At 39.9% G+C, this 21,258-nt stretch overlaps 1 protein-coding gene across 1 annotated transcript in view; it reads right to left on the bottom strand.

Annotated features, from left to right (window-relative positions):
- Positions 1-1,159: 1,159 nt before the first annotated feature.
- Positions 1,160-21,258, bottom strand: part of Sumf1 (sulfatase modifying factor 1) — an 83,921-nt gene continuing 63,822 nt past the window's right edge. Inside the window, exons 8-9 of the mRNA XM_047534724.1 lie at positions 12,473-12,532; positions 1,160-2,238 (exon numbers count right to left, since the gene is read on the bottom strand). Of these exons, the coding sequence (XP_047390680.1) occupies positions 2,128-2,238; positions 12,473-12,532 (171 nt within the window). The 3' untranslated portion in view covers positions 1,160-2,127. The remainder of the gene's footprint in view (positions 2,239-12,472; positions 12,533-21,258) is intronic.

Here is a 21,258-nt window from a genome sequence, read left to right as displayed (position 1 = left end):
GCCCTAGATTTTGACCTTTTGATGTAAGCATCTCAGAGGGGGAATCTGGAGGAGGTTCAGGGTTTAGTGCTCAAAGGACTGACCAGTTACAACTGGTGCAAATGCCAGTGGAGATTTAGTTAAGGTGCTGGTAGTAGTAGATGACTACTTTGCTAGTGCTCTGGCACAATGAACAAAGTTCCTTAAGTTCTGAGTAGTCTGCCTTCGCCCCTATTTTTTCCTCATGCTATTTGTGTACGATCTTACAGAAGATGAGGTTTTTCCGGAATACTTCTATGGCACTGAAACCAAAATAATTATACTGACAAAAAAAAAATCTTAGTCTGCTCAGACGTCAGTGTTATAAAGTGTAGTGACTATAGCTGTCATTATACAGTGACACTATATAGTCAGCTGTATAGTGACTAAAGCTGTAATCTGGGGTGCTGGTGTTGGTAACCTACACATGTGGTTCTTAAATGAAGGGCTTGTTAAGATTTTATTTAAATGCTCTCTGATATTATGCTGCTGCTAAAAATGCAATTCTAAAGACTGTGTCCAAAAACACCCAAAAATGTTTACGCTATAAAACATTAATTAACAGGAGAAGAAGTCAAAATATACTCAGTATAAATATAATGCTGTAAGAAATACATGCAGGTGGGAGGTAACAAGTAAAAACAAAAACTGTACAATAGTAGTGGTGACTTTGAGAACAAAATACTTTCACTCCTACATTAGCTACTTCCTACCAAGGTTTCTTTGTTTCTTCCTTTTGCCTGGAATTAATCAACAATTCCTGGAACTTCACAGAGAAACACTTTATATCCACAAAGTGACTGATCAACAAATGTAGCCAAACACACCAGAGACCTACTGAGGTATTAAGAAGCGAGATTGTAGTATGGTTCCTGGCAGAACAGTCTTGCTTTTTGGAACAAAAATTGCCATCAACTGCCATATATCAAAATTAACAACTAGCTAATGAACAAGAGCAGACATCAATATATATTTATTAACAAGAGAAGAAGTTAAAATACACTCACTATAAATATAATGATGTAAGAAATATATGCAGGCGGAAAGTTTTCTAGCAAACAAAACACACAAATATCACAAAGTTGTTTCTTTAAAGAAAACAGAAAGTAGGGGATGAGAAAAGGAACCAATGAGAGTGAAGTCTGATGTGGCAGACACCAGTTTATTTGACATAGTGCACAATTCAAGCATCTGATATTCCATAACCAGCAAGATTTCCCAGTTCTGTTACAAAATACAGAATGCCCTGAATAAGGTTAATCCGAGGTCTTCTTCCTCTTCTCCTGTACTCAGAGTTAAACAGGTTTCCCCAGTTAGTACATATTTCACATTCACCAGAGGCTTTGCGGGGAGGGGAAAATAGGGCTTATACCTGCCCCTCTGAGCCAAAGGCACTTAATATTTAAAAGATAAAGCACAGTAGAGTCACCCACAGACATTCCCAGTTCGGAGTGCTGAACAGTAACATACCATCGCTAGTCCACGTGGGATTCATCATAACAATGTAAAAGACACCGATTTCCTTGGAAAAACAAAGTGCAGTGTGAATATAAACAACTCACCCCGTCACCCTCTTCTGAAAATAATACTCAGAACTCTCACTTTACATGATTAGTATCACTCCCAGGTTCACACTCGGAAAAAAAAAATAGCTAAAAAATAATCTGTCATAAATTCTCACTATGCACTAATGGCAGGATCCGACACCACTCACAGACTCTGAGAACCTCAGAGATGATGTTGTCCATCCCTCCTTTGAGAGGTGAGGAAGCTGAGGCCCAGGCAGGAGCACTGTTGGCCCCTAGGGTTCAACCCTATAACACAGGCCTCCAGAAGCCCAGTGCAAGGCCCCTTCTCTCCCCTTCCTCTTTAAGAGGCTCTAGAAAGTAACACACGGTGATGATCTGTCAAGATGCACCACACCATAAAGCGCATGTGCTGACACAAGACAGCGATTTGGTCTTGCAAGACGGTTCCTTTGGCCATTGGGCAGACATGTCACCCACCTCCACCTCGGGTGGGAATTCTTTGCACAAGATCATTCAAAGTTCTTAGGGAAGCCGAGTGCGGGTGAGAAAGGACTTCCTTTGGGAAGGCTCCTCCTGGCTGTCAGTTGGTGGTGGGCAGGCGGTCAGCTGCACAGCGGAACCCCAGATTGGAGGCGGAGCTGTCAGGGGTGTTCTGGCTCCGAGCGGCACAGCGGTACCTATAGCAGTAGGACTGCGCAGAGAGAAGAACTGAGGTGAGTGCTTCTGCGACCCTCGCCTTGGGGCTCAGGACTCTGAACTGCACAAAAGCACCAGCTGTGGGCAGGCGACGCCACCTGCAGATGGAGCTTCCCCACAAAGCTCCCTGGCAATGCTTGATGGGCACACTGTGCAAAGGGCAGCCCGCTCAAGGTAACCATATCCACCAGTGTCATTTACCTTATGACACTCATCACACAAAGAGGCAGGTGTCACCATTACTCATAACAGCAAAAAAGAAACTGTAAACCCCTGGTACCTTGTGGCACACTTATAGGACAGGAGAGCCAGCAGCCACTGAAAATCATGTTTTTATGTAATTATTTAATGACACTGGCAATTCTCATGATACAGTGTTAAATGAAAAAGAACGCTCAACAGTATATATGGTCTGACCTCCATCTATACAATCACAGAAGCCAAGGTGGGGAGCCACTGGAAGACTTGCAACATACTACAATGTGCGAGATCACTACCTTTGAGCAAGGGGACTTTGAATTTCCTACAGTACATATATGGTAATTTTGACATTATAATAATAAAGATAAATGGCAATCAAGAAAATATTAAGGACAACATTATGATATCACTTACTAGCCCAAAGATTGCCCAAAATTAGCAAGCTTAGGAACACCACAGGCAAGGAAGGCTGTGGGGGAAACACTGCTTTAAAGAAAATACTTATGGAATTGAAATTATAGTAACTCATAAAGCTGTATAGTTTCCTGTGTGCTTTGTTTATGTGTACATTGAGAAGAGTAGGGTACAGGTACATACGGGCACACACTCACACACTGAGCACCAACTATATACCAGGCATGGTGCTGGGTGTTTTCCTATTATTTCATTTAATTACAAAGTCTGGAAACAGTGAGCAAGTTACTCAAGAAGACACACTTGACAAAGGAAATAGATTCCAACTCAGGTCTAAATGTGGTGTGCTTACTTCCCCAGCAAGATCCTGTACCCTAGAAGGAAGGGTACCACCCTTCCTTCCCACCACCCAACACGCAGGTCCTGCATGCACACACACACACACACACACACACACAGGACAGCACATAGTAGGCATTCAGTGATTGACAACGGATCACTTGGTACAAACACTTCAGAAGCTCCCAGATTCCAAAAATAACCAGGCATGGAACTGGGATTGTTCTCTGATCCAACATAATAGAGTGAAGATAAACGAGTTATCCTGTGCACCACGAGCCCATACTCTTGAGTTGGTCGGAGACACTGCACAAGAATCATGGGACTCATGTGAAAAAGATGATTTACAGACAGGAAAATAGGTTGGTATGCATAGTTTTAAAAAATCTCTATTCTCTTTTCTCTCACAAGAGTCAAAGGCTTCTCATCTTCATAAAAATTATCTCTAAAGTTGACATTGCAATTTGTTGGCAGCATTTCCACCATAAAAAGAAAGACATTTGCTTTCTGCTCTAGAGACTGTAAAACAATAGCAAAAAATCTTCTCATTTTCTTTTTGGTCAGAATGGAATAAGACTTACTCCAGGAGACAAAAGGACAATGAATTTTCAAAAGTGCTTGAAATGATAAAAAATGACTGGCATCTGTTACTGCACTGACCCCAGGACCATGGAAGCTCTCAGATGAGTAGGGTTGGCCACATGGGAGGACACAGCAGAAACCTCATTCCATGTGGGCTCCGCCACTGGGCCACCGTGACACCACAGCTCCCACAGATACCCAGGGTGCCAGCAGCCATACTGTGGCAAGGACCAAGTTCCAGGGGAGGCAGGCAGGCAGACAAGATGCCACACATGATAAGAAACAATCAAGCATTTCCTGATCGCCTTTTGTATACACCCAGAGATGAGACCCAAGCAAGGCCTGGTCCTGTCTCCTGGAGAGCCAGGCTAGTTAGGAAACAATGAGCACATGTCCAACGGCTGCAACGTGTGCTAGGGTGGAGCTGCTTCACTGCAGGGGTGAAGGAGCTGGCCTGGCAGAAGTCAGGAGACTCTGTGTGCAAGGCAGTGTCTGACCTGCGTGGGACATACAGGACCGCAGCAACCGACCTCTGACTTCAGCACACACGAGGACAGCAGGAGTGCTTGCTTACGTACAAGTTCTGTGCCACACCCCAGGAGGCTCTCCTTCCTAAGTTCGGTGTGGGGCCCGAGAACCTGCATCTGGAACAGGCTTCCAGCTGCTGCTGATGGGGCACACTGTGAGTGGCCCTGATTTATAGGATTTAGAAAGGAGGAAGGAAGGAAGAATGAGCAGAATCAACAATGACGTCAGGAGCAAGAAAATGGAAAATTTCAGGCAAATTAAGAAGAACAGCAAGACCATAGGCTGGTCACATCATAGCATGCTTTATTTATTCATTAAACATATGAGAGCTTCTAATATGTTGGATGCTATTTTAGGCATGAGGATATAATCAGAGTAAGACAAACAAGGTACCTGTTATCAGGGACCTTCAACAGGGAGTGGCCGGACAATAAATACACTGAAAAACCCAAGACTGCTTCTGGCAATTGTCATCTCTGAAGAAAGTGGAAACGGGGGGCCTGGGGTGAAAGCCCAGTGGGGGAGCGCTAGCCTTGCACGTGGGAGGCACCGGGTTCGATCCTCAGCACCACATAAAAATAAATGAAGGTATCGGGTCCATCTACAACTAAAAAAATTTTTAAAGGAAAACACAAGTGAGACAGAGAGAGAGAGGACTGAGAATGACGGTGGCAGCTTGACCTAGGGAGTTCTGGAAAGACCCCTGAGACGGTGGCGTGTGAGCTGAGCTGTCCAGAGAGTTGGAGAATGGAGATTCCAGGCAAAAGCCATGACAGTACGAAGATGGAAAGGAAATGCGGTGAATACAGGACAGAGTGGCATTGCACTCTTCTCAGCAGAGAGAGCAGTTTGGACTGGACAGAAATGAGACCTGGGATGAACTTCTATTTTGCTGATTTACTCGTCAGCAAGGACAAAATCCAAGGCCCCTGCGCTACTTAACCTCAGGCAGAGTCTCTCCCTCATTGACAAAATGGAGCTATGTGCGGATTGTTAACACACCTCATCTTCCTTTACACAATCATGCGAAGCACTAGGCAAACAAAGTCCAATAACTTTACTAACACTCAGTCTCACAAACTCAGTTTGCTTGTCTTATCTGACCCCTTGGGTCACCTCCTCCTTGCTGAGACAGGGAAGCATCAGCCAGCTTTTCTTCATCGGCCCTTAGAGAAGCTCTGTTTGACTATGGGAACAGGACACCTTGCTGGTGTCTGAAGGTGGATATCCAGGTGCTGAGAAATGGGAACGTTTTATTTACTCCATCAGAGGGAAAGCTGAGCGGTATCTCCAGGGCTGTGGTACAAGACTCTGGTCTGGTCTCTGTTGAATGGGCCTGTTTCCATGTGCTACAAAATCCAAGATTTAAGAACTCTGATGAACTGTTAGTACCCACTCAGAGCACTGTGTTGAGAAAGATTCTGCAGCCATGCCACAGGAGAGAAGACATCTGTGATAGAGAAGAGACTCCCACCACGGCTATATTTGAAGGAAAAATGATACCTTCATTTCTAAGAAAAAATAAATAAATAAATGAATAAATCTGATAGTAAACCATCAACAGGCAGGACATGGTGGCCACACACCTGTAATCCCATGGCTCCAAAGGTTGAGGCAGGATAATCGAAAGTTCGAGACCAGCCTCAGCAACTTAGCAAAACCCTAGGCAACTGAGCAACAACCTGTCTCAAAAGAAAAAATATAAATAAATAAATAAAAAGGGCTGGGGATGTGGCTCAGTGGCTAAGTGCCCTGAGTTCAATTCTCATTACACATGCACACAAAAAAGAAAACCATCAAGATTAGAAAACTAGCAACAGATTTCTTAATAGATTTCTTTAGGAAGTGGATGAATGATTTTCATTATTTTCATTTTTATCTTTATTATTTATTTTCTCATTTTTATGCTGTAAAAATGTTTTGCTTATGCAAAGAAAGGCTTAAAATTATTAATCACTGAAAGAGTTTGATTATAGCAAGCCCTGAGACTTGACATTAACCAAAAGGACAGTGAAGAACTTAATCCTAAAAAATGTCTCACTGCAAAAGTAACTGCTGAGAGCCCAGGTTCACTGCCTGTGAAGAGTCAAGTCCCACCATCTTTCCATTTCAGATGAATGCACTGACTCTGCAAATATTCATTAATACGCTGATCATCTTAAACTCCAATAATAAACAGCTAATAGAGCAGACGATTAGAAGAGTAAATGGCCTGATTATAAATGTCCTCACGGCTTTTTTTTTTTTCAAACTCTACTTTTAGCACCAAAAGTGGTTCTTAGAGTGTGAGGTCTTTAAAAAGGTGGCTGGAAAATGGGTCAGTCTATTAATTAAGAACAGGAGTAGTAGGAAGGACCTAATTCAGCCCCATTTCATCAAAAGAGCTAATTACTGTGTGAAATTGATCTCCACATCTGTGCTAAGAATGTGACCCTGGGCTCAGGAACAATCCCTTTAGATAATGACTTACCAGCCTTGGGGCTCTGAAGTCAAGTGGGGCCATAATATTGCTCTTATGAGGGAAAGGTTATTTTTAAGGTAATTGAATAAAACCTTCTAGGGAAACACACCCCACCACCCAGGTCTCTGGATTCCCCACCCACAGCCCCTCAGACTGACACCAGTCCAACTCCTTCCCTCACCATCTTGGTGGGAGGGTGAGCACTTCCTCATGGTGTGGATTGGTCTGAAGACCCCAGAGGTTCAACCTCACAACACCAACAACCACAACTAGTATTTCCTGAGTAACTACTATGAGAACTGTTCTAATAACTTCAAATGTATTCATTCAATTACCCTCTCAATAATCCTATGAGGAAGAAATTATTTGTATCTGCATTATACACACGAGGAAAAAGTGAGGTTCAGATGTTACCAGTGTCCCTAAGGTCACACTACTTACAAGCATGGATCCAGGATTCCAGCCTACAGAATCCTATCCCTACTCTGCTCTTAACTTACACCATGGCACATCACAGTTTCTGTGTCCTCATCTCCTCATGGAAGTTGTACTTTAGACAGACTTTCAAAGAGTTATGGCACTCATGGGGCTGGGGTTGTGGCTCAGTGGTAGAGCGCTTGCCTAGCATGTGTGAGGCACTGGGTTTGATTCTCAGCACCACATAAAAATAAACTAAATAAAGGTCCATCAACAACTAAAAAGTATTTTTAAAAAAAAGTTATGGAAGTCATCAGAATTCACTTTGATCATGTAAACCAGTTGTGGCCCATGATCAAAAGATCAAAAGTAAGCTATCTTCTGATAAAGGTAATTTTCTTCTCTCTCTCTCTCTCCCTCTCTCTCTCTCTCTCTCTCTCTCTCCTCATCCTCTCTCTCTCTCTCTCTCTCTCTCTCTCGTCTTGCTTTGCTTTTTGAGTCAGAGGTCTCACTATGTTGCCCAGGCTGGCCTTGAATCCCACTCAAGCACCTGTGATTAGAAGCCCATCACAGAGCTCTAAGTAAGGAAATATTAAAAGTAAATTATCCTATTCTTCCTTCTTATTGAATTCCTTTCTTTTATTGATTTTTCAGCTATTCCAAGAGCAGTATTTCTAGAATTCCAACTACTTAGGACTTTAGTTTTTGGTTCCTTCTTCAAAACAGAAAGGATAAAACAATTTATTTAAAATGAAGAAGATGATTCAGGATAAAGAAGAGAGGACTAATGTGTTTGTGTGTGTGACTGAAGACTGAACCCAAGGTCTTGCCCAGGCTAGGCAAGTGCTCTATCACTGAGCTGAATCCTCAGCCCTCTTTATTTTTTATTTCAAGATAGGATCTCACTAAATTGTGCAGGCTGGCCTCAAATTTGAGATTCTCCTGTCTCAACCTCCCAAGTAGCTAGGACTATAAGATTTATATTTTCTTTCCTATCAATGTTAAACCTGTAATGCAACAAAGGCACATTTGCTCTTTCACGTGTTTAAGTTAGGAAATCATGTGGTCAGAATGGAGCCATCTTAAATTAGGGAATCATATGACCACAATGGAGTCATTTTAAAAATTCTCTAACAGGTATCTAATCATAGCTGTGGCCCTGTTCCATGCCTGCCCCAATTTTAAAATGAGCTGATTACATAGATTGTACCCCCAAACTCCTCCTATCAGGAGCAAGGGGCATTACCTTGTAATTTACTAGGGATAAACACTGGTGGACTGCCTCCCAGGCAGGCTTGCTCCCTGGTCTCCCTTTGGGAGTATACCCGTCTGCAGAAGTACAATTGTGCCTTGCCAACCCACTTCCAACCACATGTTTGATTTCCTGTGGGACTGAATTTTACTAAATTTTAAGTAAGTACTTACATATATTGTCCCATTTATTCTTCATAAAAACCTCAGAGTGACTGCAATTATAATGTACCTCTTCCAAATATGAAAACTTGAGGCTTAGAATTTGCCCAAGGTCACATACGTAGCAAACAACCATTGCAGATCTCCAACCCAGACCTAATTTCATAATTCATTTCTTCATCATTTTGCAAAAGCCATCACTCTTAACCTGGTGGAAAGGTCAACAATGCTATTTTCCTAAACTCACTGAAATAACCACAAAGACCTACATTATGTACAATTTACTTGCAAGATCATGGCATTGTTTCTCTGGAAAATGCTGAGATTCCATTCAGTTCTGTCACTCTCTATGCTCTTCTTCTGAGATATCCTCTCACCATCACTCTGGGCCTGACTAAATAAAAACTTATCCTTCAAGTAGACCAAGAAAGTTAAAGACATATAAATATAAACTTTAAATCCACCACTTAATTTAATTTAATTTTGATACTAGGGATTGAACCCAAGGGCACTTAAACATTGAGCAACATCCCCAGGCCTTTTTATGTTTTATTCTGAGACAGGGTCTCACTAAGTTGCTTAGGGCCTTGCTATGTTGCTGAGACTGGCTTTGAACCTGTGATCCTCCTGCCTCAGTCTCCTAGCTACTGGGATTATAGACCACAAATGACTTACCACGAATTTTAAACAAAGACTTCTAGCTAATAAATCAAAGAATGATAAAAATTAATTAACCCAAAAAAGATAAATAAGGACAAAAAGTAAAGAAAAACAGATGAGACAAAGAGATAAAAAAAATCAAGAAAGCACATTTAAATCTAATCTTATCAATAATCACAATAAATATAATTGGCCTAAATACCTAATGAAAAGGCAGAGATTGTGCCAATTAATTCAAATGAAAGTGAATTAATTAACTCAAATGAAATAGACAAATTCCTTGCAAGTTACAAATTATCAGAACTTAATTGAATAGAAACACCTTATATAACCCTATATCTATTCAATAAATTAAATTTATAGTAAAAACCTGCCATGGTTTGGGTATGGTTTCAGTGTCCCTCAGGACTTCATGTGTTTAAGTCTAATCCCCAAAGTAAGGTATTAAGAAGGTGGAAATTTAACCCCACTATAGTATTTAGAGGTGGCCTCTGAGAGTGATCAGGATAAGACAGGGTCATTAGGGTAGAGACCCTATGATTAAATCTTGGAGGTCTTATAAGAAAAGAGAAACAGACCAGAGCATACACAGATACACCCCACACAGATGCCCCCATCTCTTACCATTTGATGCCCTGCACCATCTCAGAACTGTGCCACCAAGAAGGCCATCATCAGCTGTGACCCCTTGACCTTGGACCTCCAGAACCATGAGCCAAAATAAAACATTTTTCTTTAAAAAGTTAGTCTTCCTTAGGTATTTCATTATAGTAATGAAAAGGACTGATACACAACTGCAGGCCCTGATGTCTTCACTGGGGAATTCCATCAAACATTTCAAAAAGAAATAACATTAATTCTACATAAACTCTTTCTGAAAATTAAAGAGTTTACTTTATGAACACGGCAATCCCTTGCACTAAAACCAGACAAGGATATCAGAAGAAAACAGAACCATACAAACCATGAACTAGATGCAAAAATGGTCAACATTTTAGCAAACTGAATCCAAACTACATAAAAAGAATAACATATCATGACCATGTGGGAAGTATCCCGGGAATGTAAGTATGATTTAGTAAATAAAACTTGGTCAGTGTAAGTCCTCATATTAACACAATGAAAATACCAGCTAGTCACCTCAATAGATGTAGAAAAAGTATCTAGCAATATTCACATTCATTGCTGATTTAAAAAAAAAAAAAAAAAACTCACAAAAAAAAACTAGGAACAGAGAAAGCATGCTCAATCTGATAAAGACCATTCATGAAAAAAACTAGAGCTAATATCATGCCTTATTTTAAAAAACTGAACATTTATTTCCCCAAAGTAAGAATGAGATATGTATAAATGTGTTTTTACCACTTCTACCCAATATTATCCTGGAGATTCTAGACAATGTGATATGCTGAGAAAAAATATTATAATAGGCATCCAGATTCAAAAGGAAAACTGTCTATATTCACTAATCATTTATCACCTTTGTGAAAATTCTAACAGAATCCATAAAAACACTACTAGAACTAATAGAAGAGTTTAGCAAGGTTGGGGAACACAAGGTGAATACACAAAAATCAATTATAGCCAGGTGCGGTGGCGCATGCCTGTAATCCCAGCGGCTTGGGAAGCTGAGACAGGAGGATTGCGAGTTCAAAGCCAGCCTCAGCAATGATGAGGTGCTAAGCAACTCAGTGAGACCCTGTCTCTAAATAAAGTACAAAATAGGACTGGGGAAGTGGCTCAGGTAAAGAGCCCCTGAGTTCAATCCCCACTACCAAAAAAAAGAAAACCAATTGTATCATATATGTACATTTTATAAAAGCATATATTAAATTAAAAAGGTATTTTAAAAAGTCAAATGGGGGGGATGAGGATGTAGTTCAGTAGAAGAGCATGGAACTGATATATTTTATTGTTCTTTCTTGTTTAAAATGTTCACTTGTTTGCTTGTTTTATAATACCATCTTCCCTACTTATTCTTGAGAAAATCCTCTGGTTCCCAATTATTTTAGAGTAAATAGACTCTTAAATAGACTCTTGATTAAGAAAAGTGCTGAACGTCAGAGAAATAACTGGTGGGTTTGGGTTTTTCAGACACTACTTTATAAAGAGACATTCACCTGTTTTCCATAAAAGTTTGGCTTCCCCACAAAAAGACTGAAATACACTTGTAGTAACAACTTCAATAAGAGAAACAATCTGGACTAAAGACTGTTATATGTATATGAACAAATAAATATATTAAAACATATGGGGCAATGTTTTAATTTAGAATTAAAAACAGAATTTTAAGGTGGGCACATCCGTAGTCCCAGCTATTCAGGAGGCTTAAGCAGGATTTTCAATGCCTGGAAAGCTCAAAAAAATCACATCCCAGAAAAATCAAATTAGATAGGAACAAGTATGGGGGGGGGCAGACATGAGTACTTTTTAATAGATCTCAGGTGATTCCAAAGTGAAATAAAGTTTGAGGGATAACACTTTAGGGCAAAGTTTGCTAGTGCCTCCATTATCAAATTAGTAACTTAATTTAGAGCCATTTAGGTAGTTTGAAGTCTCTAACAGCCTGCACTGAGTAAATTACCATGCAAAGCTTCGTAGCAATAACCATCTTACAGGGACAGAGATAGAAGCTGAAATTCTATGACTTGAAGAAAAAAGAGAGAAGACAGTATTCAATTTCAAAATGTTTCATGAAGTTTACATGTGAAAACACAAAGTCAGACGAACCAAGAACTGCCAACTTGGACTCTGATATTATAGCCCAAAGAGCAGACGTGCTCTCATACAACAGGACAGAATGACACTTGACAAAGCACACGTGTACACCTGCGAGGGATGCTTCCAATCTGGTATACCTCAGATACCACCCACTTACGATGTTCACCTGAACGTCATCGGAGCACCCAGAAATTTACAGAAGTCTCAAATATTAAGGATGCGGTTGTAGGCTAGCATGTTAGAAAACATACTAAGCCCACCCAACACCTGGGACAACAAAGGCCGTGCACAGGATTTGGTTAACAGGCCACTCACAACCTCTGCTTCTGCCACGTCTCCCCATGCCTATGACCAAACTTGACACGACCCTCTTACTTTTTTTCTGGTTTCAGGGGGATAGGCATATATAAGCGGAAGGGAATGGGACACTTTGGGGCTATTTTCTATAATGGATCCATAAACCACCAAAACAAAATTTAGTGACATGACTTACCTTATGGCACATGTACGAACCACCTTTCTTCACTCGGTCTTTCCCAGAAGGGGGGCCTTTCTATGGATAAAGAGAAAATACTCTGTTAGTCCAGACCACGTGGATGCCCCTCCCACAGTGGGAGAGTCCATTTGGGTCCATCTGGCCATCTCGAGGTTACCTCAGCTCTTCATATGCATTTCTACCTGGGCACTGCACCTGTACCCTCACACCCTCCCAAACGCCCATGGCCCCAAATTCCCACTCCTTCATGAAGTCTTTGTGATGACAGGGAGCAATCCCCCTCTCATCCCCTACAACATTCCTAGCCTAGATGCTGACTACGAAGCCCCTTGCTAGCACCTCTTACCTTCTCAACACTGACACGCACATTCATCCTGCTTTATAACTGGTTTGCTCACCCACACGGCAAGCTTCTTTGCACTATGTTTTTATAATTCCACAGTGTAACACCTAATAATCCCATTGCCAACTGAATACTTTTTTTTTTTGTCTTTTAAAATTTTGGGGGTCAGGCTTATTGAGACATAACAAACCGTAAAAAAAAAAAAAAAAAAAAAAAAAACTGCTCTTTTTTTTTTTTTTTTTTTTGGACCAGGGATTGAGCCCAGGGGCCTTTTTATTTTGAGATTGGGTCTCAATAAATTGCTTACGGCCTTGCTAAGTTACTGAGGTCCTGATCTTGTGAACCTGCTGCCTCAGTCTCCCAAGCTGCTGGGATCACAGGTCACCATGTCCAGCTAAAACCACTTTCCACCTTTAAAAAAATGTTCATATCTTAATTTTTTAATTTGTTCTAATTAGTTACACAAGAAAGTAGAACGCATTTATATATTTTGATAAATCATACAAAAATGGAGCATAATTTCTCAGTTTTCTGACTGTACATATGGTAGGATCACATGGGTCATGCAGTCATACATGTACATGATGTAACAATGTCTGTTTCACTCTATTATCCTTTCTACTCCATACCTCTTCTCCTCCCTTCACTCCTCTCTACCTAATATAAAGGAATTCTTCTTCCCTAGCATCCCACCCTTTATTGTGAATTAGCATTCCCATGTCAGAGAAAACATTTGAACTTTTTTGGGGGGGTTTGGCTTATTTTGCTTAGCATGATATTCTCCATGCTAAATTACAACTCCATCCAGTTACCAGCAAACACCATAATTTCATTCTTCTTTAAAGATGAGTAATATCCTATTGTATGTATGTGTGTGTATATACAAACACACCACATTTTCTTTATCCATTCATCTGTTGAAGGGCACCTAGGTTGGTGCCATAGTTTAGCTATTGTGAGTTGAGTTGTTAAAAACACTGATGTGGCTGCATCACCGTAAGATGCTGATTTTAAGTCCTTTGGGTATAAACCAAGGAGTGGGATAGCTGGGGCAAATGGTGGTTCCAGTTCAAGTTTTCTGAGGAATCTCCATACTGCTTTCCATAATGGTTGCACCAGTTTACATTCCCACCAGCAATGTATGAGTGTACCTTTTTCCCCACACTCTCCCTAAGATTTATTGTTACTTGTATTCTTGATAATTGCCATTCTGATTGGAGTGCGATGAAATCGTAGTTTTAATTTGTATTTTTCTAATTGCTAGAGGTGTTGAACGTTTTTTAAATATATTTGTTGACTGACTGTATATCTTCTTCTGTGAAGTATCTGTTCAGTTCCTTAGCCCATTTACTTATTGGGTTATTTGGTTTTTTGTTTTTTGTTTTTTTTTTTTTTTTTTTTGGTGTTAAGTTCTTTGAGTTCTTTGTATATACTAGAGATTAATGCTTTATCTGAGGTGCATGTGGTAAAGATTTTCTCCCAATCTGTAGGCTCTCTCTTCACATTATTGTTTCTTTTAATGAGAAGAAGCTTTTTAATTTGAATCCATCCCATTTGTTGTTTCTTGATTTAACTTCTTTCGCCTTAAGGGTCTTGTTAAGGAAGTCAGATCCTAGGCCAAAATGGTAAAAATTTGGGCCTACTTTTTCCTTCTGGTAGGTATAGGGTCTCTATTCTAGTGCTCAAGTCTTTGATCCACTTTGGGTTGAGTTTCATGAAGAGTGAGAGATAAAGGTTTAATTTCATTTTGTTACATGTGGCTTTCTATTTTCCCCAGCATCGTTTGTTGAATGGGCTTTTTCTCCAGTGACTGTTTTTGGCGCCTTTGTCTAGTATGAGATAGTGGTATTTATGTGGGTTTGTCTCTGTGTCTTCTATTCTGTACCACTGGTCTATATATCTGTTTTGGTGCCAACACCATGCTGTTTTTATTACTATCGCTCTGTAGTAGAGTTTGAGGTCTAGTATTGTGATGCCTACTACTTTACTTTTCTTGTTAAGGGTTGCTTTGGCTATTCTGGGTCTATTATTTTTCCAAATGAATTTCATGACTACTTTTTCTAGTTCTATGAAGAATGTCATTGGGATTTTAATAGGAATTGCATTAAATTTGTATAAAAGCACAATTTCAATGAGTTTTGACAACTATACAGTCATGTAACTGTCAATGTAATCAAAATACAGAATATAGTTTATAGTTTGTCTTCCTTAAAAAAATAATTTATAGATTGCCAATTATGAACCAGGCACAGTTCTAAGCACACTGCAAGTATTAACTCACGTGGCCCCACAAGCACTTTGCGGGTAAGTTAGGTAAGTGGCAGTGGGATTCACACCCGGGAAGCCCTGCTGCAGAGTCCATGCTCTCAGTTGCTATGCCTTGTTCCCTGTTAGCAACCCAAACTGTAGCAAACTGGGGACAGCCTAACAGGAGGGAAGAAGGAGCAGTGACTGTCACTAAATTAAGATCCTGTCGAGTAGCCTAAAGGCAACTTTCTTCTAGAAAGAGCTTCTGATAATATGCAAGGCCAATGAAGATCTGAAAGCTTCCACTGCCAGATTAACAGCTCAACATCAAGAAAGCCAAGAAAAGGGCATCTGAGAAGTACCAACAAGCTCCTGTAAGGCCGAGCCCATCAGAGGAGCAGGCTGGGGTAAGAATTTTTTGCTCTTCCCTTGTTCTTCAAAAAGCCACCTAAACATAGCCTTCTGCTCTGTTTACTGAAAACAAGAGGAGCGTGGACAACCCTCCTCCCTTCTTGGTCTCGCCATTTCTTGTCAAGGGCCGTTGCATAAGTGGCAAAAGTTACAAGAACCACATTTTCTCCAAGTATGGCTGACATAACTGTCCTGTGAGTGGAACCTGTGGGCAGAAGTGCAAGTCCTCTTCTAAGCACTGCCAGATACTCAGAAACTGTCACACACAAAGTCACTGGCTCTTCATTATTCTTCTACAGGGTCACAGTGTTCCCAAAGCCTTAAGGGCTTAATGTTAAAGTAATAAACTTCTACCAATTATAAAAAGCAAGCTGAAAATATAGAAAGCTACATGCAAAAATAACGACTAGCATCACAGCTTACTTTCCAGGAATATCCAAAACCTGACAGACACTGCAGCAGAATCTTCTGGGTGAGCTTATTACTGTATAAAAGCAAGGCATTCAACAAGAATTCACCGAAGCGTAAGTGGAAGCATCCACAGCTGTGGATCTGTCCCATAAACGATCACGCTCTCTTGCATTAAACTTCTCGATTGGTATTTCTTGAATCACACTGCTTCAGCTCCTTCTCCACATGCTGCAACCATGTACGGAATGACAGATTAATTCTGATTAAAGCCTCACCGTATCTGCTAGCATGCAAAATTAAATTCTCCCATCAAGATACATCTAAGAACAAGGAGTTGATTTGCCAACAGGAAGATGTGAGAACAAAATAGTTCCCATTCTTCACCTATTCAAACACCCAGGGCTGCAATCGATCAATGTGACACTCATCTAAGGGACTCTCACTGCCGAGAGTCATCCCATGTTGATTTGAGAGCAGCAGTTAACACAGTCCTTAACCTGGGTGACTGTTCAGCTGGTTGCTATAAATAAGACTGTTTTTGCTAGAAAACAACATGACGTAAGATTAGCCACAACTGTTTGAAATACTTACCACTTTGCCAAAAAGCAGAAAAATTACCAAGAGGATGTACTGGATTGACCAGTGCTCGGAAAATTCAGCTTCACTCAGAGTCTTAAAAAGTTGTGAATTCCTTTATTACTCTACTAATTAAGATTGTTCTCATCTTTATTAATCTTTTTTGGAGAATGAGCTCTTTATGTCACTGATTCTCCCCTCGTTCTGGTGTTTTCAATTTCATTGATTTCTGCTTTTTTATTATTTCCTTCTTTTTGCTCACTTTGGGCTTAGCTTGCTCTTCTTTTAAGACTTTTCCTCTTTTCCTTTCGGTTTTTTCTCTTTTGATGCTGGGGAATGAACTCATGGTCTCACACACACTAACCATCTGGTGACCTTTCCACTTTTGTAATGTATACATGCGCCTCTACAAATTTCCTGATTAGTGCTGCTTTTATCAAGTCCTGCAAGTTCTCATGTTGTATTTTCCTTTTCCTTCAGTTCAACCTACAGCCTGATTTACCTTATGACCCAAGGATCAGAAGTACATTGCTTAGTTTCCATGTGTTTGGAGACTTTCCTATTATTACTTATTTCTATTTAATTTCTATTTATTTATTTATTTATTTATATTCTTTATTTCTATTTACTACTGATTTCTAGTTGGATTTCATTATGGTTGGAAAACACACCTCTTATGACTCCCATTTTAAAAAATTTTTTGCATGAGGTTCATTTTATGGTTCATGATATGGTCTTGGTACACATCCCATGAGCACTTAAAAAGAAAGGATATTTTACTGATGCAGGGCAAACTGTTCCAAAACTGTCAAACAGATCCTGTTGGTTGATGCTTTGTTGAATTCTTGTGTATACCTGCCGACTTTCTACTTAAATGTACCATTAATTGTTGAGAAAGAGGAATTAAAGTCTCCAACTACTAGTGTGGATGACTCTACTTCTCCCTTCAATTATATTTCTCTTTGCTTCTCATGTTTCAGCTATATTCATCAGGCCATAGTATTACTTGTCCTCCTGGTGGAATAACCATTTTGCATTAGATAATATCTTTCCCCAACTCTGATAATTTTCTTTGCTTTGAAATCTACTTTATATGCTATTAATATAGTCATTTCTGCTTTACTATGATTAATGTTTGCATAATATCTTATTTCATCATTTTGTTTTCAATTTGTTTATATCACTATATATGAAGGGAGTTTCTTGTAGATGGCATACAGTGGGATAATGTTTTTTAATCCACTCTGTCATTTGTCTTTTAATGTATTCAGACTATGTACTTTTTTTTTTTTTTTTTGCGGCACTGGGGATCGAACTCAGGGCCTTGTGCTTGTGAGGCAAGCACTCTACCAGCTGAGCTATCTCCCCAGCCCAGACCAGGTACATTTTTTAAAAAAATATTTTTTAGTTGTTGATGGACCTTTATTTCATTTATTTATTTGTATGCAGTGCTGAGAATTGAACCCAGTGCCTCACATGCTAGGCAAGTGCTCTACCACTGAGCTACAAGCCCAGTCCTAGACCATGTACTTTTAATATAATTATTGATGTTAGGACTTACATTTGTGAATTTATTTTTTGTTTCCTATTACCTATTCTTTCTCCTGCTTTCCTTTGGGTTTCTCAAACAATGTATTTTTTAAGAATTCTAATTTTATTTACTATAAGGTTTTTAAAAAATATATATTTTTAGTTGTAGATGGACACAATACCTTTATTTTATTTAGTTTTCATGTGGTGCTCAGGATCGAACCCAGTGCCTTACACATACTACGCAAGCACTCTACTGACAAGCAACAACCCCAAACCTTACTATAGGGCTTATGAGTACATTTCTTTGTATAGCATCTTTAACAGTTACTCTAGGAATGTGTTAATGTATATGTGAGAAATGTACACACACACACTCATGCACACATATGCATGCACACATCATACAACCAATAAACTGGTAAAATGACACAATTAACTATGATCTTTTCAGAATCAAAAGTGCTTCACATTCATTTTTGAAAGACAGTTTTGTGGGATACAGAATTTTTAATTGATAGGCGTTTTTTTTTCAGCCCTTTGATTATGTTGCACCACTAACTTATGGTCTCTTTTGTTTTTGATAAGAAATAGTAATTAATCACATTACTGTTGCTCTATACATAATGAGCTATTTTTCTCTTATTGCATTCAAGATTTTTTCTGTCATCCGACAGTGTGACTGTAATTTGTCTAGCTGAGTTTCTCTTTATGTTTATTCTCACTGAAGTTCATTGAGTTTCTTGAAACTAATTAATTTTCAACAAATTTGGAAAATTTTCAGAATATTTCTTCAAAATTTTTTTGTCCCTTTCTCTCCTTTCCATCTGGGGCTCCCATGAAACATGTTGGAATTATTATGTTAGAAGGTGTGATATTGTTGCACAGGGCTGTTTTGATTTTTCTCCAATATTTTTTCTCTGCTCTTTGATTTGGATAACTGCTCTTGATCTACCTTCAGGTTTACTGATTGTTTCTTCTATCATTTCTAATCTGCTATTGAGTTCTTCTACAGAATATTTCATTTCAGTTACTGTCCTTTCCAATTTTAGAAAGTCCACTGGTTCTTTTTAAAAGTCATTTCCATTTGTCTGTTGTAATTCACTATTTGTTGACTCAGCATATTTTGTGCTAATTCTTCAAATTTAGCTCTTTAAATATATTAGTTGCTATTTTTTTCTTTTTTGGAGATAAGGTCTTGCTATATTGCACAGAACGGCCTCAAACTCCTGGGCTCAAGCAATCCTCCTGCCTTAGCTTCCCAAGTAACTGGGACTACAAGCACATGCTTCAGAGTGGCCCTGTGTTAGCTGCTTTTAAGTCTCTGTTAAATTCAACATCTGGGTCTACTCAGAGTCAGCTTCCATTTAAATAATCTTTTTCCTTAGTATGAGTCACACTTAACTGATAGTCTGCATGTTTGTTATATTTTCTCTGAAAACTGGATATTTATGATGTTTCTACATACAAAATATATGGGCTGCATGCATACACACACACACACACACACACACACACACACACACATAATAGCAACTCTGAACTGTTTTTTCTGAAGGATTTTGTTTCAATAACTTGCCTGAATATAAACTGTTCAATCTGTTTTTATATCATCTGCAACCATGGGTGGCTCTGCTCAAATTTTTTATTTTCCAGCCTGGCTCCCTTGAGGCCATACCTGTGTTGTACACTTGAACTTCTGGCTGATTATCAAGCAGAGGTGCTGCTCGGACACCTTGAGCCCACCAGGCTCCCATCCTTAGCCACCTCATAAAGAACCACATTCAGAGTGGCATCAACCCAAGTCCCCGGGCTCTCACCTTGCTTTGCTCTCCTGAGTCCTCCCCACCTTATATTTAGCAGTGACTGACGGCGGATGGCTGAACCTAAAAAAGCTTCTCCCTTTGATGTCTCTTACTTCCATGATTTCCCTTTTAAATTTCCTCCTGGTCCTCCACCCATTCCACATCAGAACTGCTACCTTGGGTTAGTAGTGCTGCAGGGTTTGGGGAACATTCTGAGAAGAAGCTGATGACTTCAGCTAACAAAGCCACATGTCTTCAGGGCTTACTCCCTCCATCCCAGGTCAACACCAACACTGTTGTTGGTTGTGAGGTGAATGGTTTTTTTTACCATCATCCTGAACTGGCAAAGCTACATTAGATTTTTGCAGACAGAGAAACAGAATATGAGATTAGTCCCAGGCAAAAATATCAAGTACTCTCATCCATTCTTGCCCAAAGCTTTACAAGTTTCTCAAGAATAAACACATCTCAATTTTTTTCTCTGTCTTTGGCAGATTTCCAGTACCATATTTGTTGTCTGTATTAGGAATCACTTGACCTCTTCATATCGTAGTCACTGAAATAAGTACCCAACCAAAAATATTTAGGATCCTCCAACAGGTATGGAACTTGTTGAAATCCTGGTTTTCAACATGCCAATTAAAGAAAAACATCCATCAGACATTAAGGAAATTCGAATGCTGACTGAACATTTGGTAATATTAAAGAATTACTGTTAAACTTTTTTTGAGATTTGATAATGCTATAATAACTGCTTACTTTTTTAAAAAGCATACTGAAGTTTTTTAGGAAAAAAATCATAAGACAGTTGGGATTTGTTTTAAAATAACCCAAAGGTGTTAGATTAAACTACACTGGATAATTATTAATGTGACAGCTTTACGATGTGTCCCCTTGGCTAGAATGAGCCTCGTGTCCCAGACTTCTCTCCTGTTTCCGCTTCCCATGAGGGTGAGCGACAGGAGCCGTTTACTGGGGGAGCCAGGAGACAGCAGAGAAGAGTGGCCACGGAGTTTCTGTGCTCAGAAGACTGACAGGGTCTGCAGCTGCTGCTCCCTGCCCTGGATCCTCCCTTGGCTTCTCCGACCCTGGGCAGGTGTGGTCTGAGCCCAGGATGAAGAACAGTGGCTTCGTCTGCAAGGACCCACATCATGGAAGCTAAGGCCAGTGAGGGGTGTTGGTTCCAGTCCACCCGCACGGCCTCGAGGGCATGTTTCCGAGTTCAGTTTGCCTTTGCTCCCCCACCTGACATCACCTTTCTTATCCAACTGTTTTCCGCACGAATCTCAAGCCCCTGCACTGGACTAGAGTCACTGTGAAAGGTGACAACTCTGTAACAGTCTTCATTTCACACATGTGCACACACACACCCACGTGACTGAATCATGGCTGGCAGAGTGATCAGTCCTTAAGCTGACTTATGGGTATATTCTACTTTCATTTATATTCTAGTATTTTTA

This window comes from Sciurus carolinensis, chromosome 19 (genome assembly GCF_902686445.1).
Source record: "Sciurus carolinensis chromosome 19, mSciCar1.2, whole genome shotgun sequence".
NCBI classification, from domain to species: domain Eukaryota; kingdom Metazoa; phylum Chordata; class Mammalia; order Rodentia; family Sciuridae; genus Sciurus; species Sciurus carolinensis.
The sequence above is the reverse complement of the archived record's forward strand: the minus strand, read 5'-3'. Positions and strand labels throughout refer to the sequence as shown.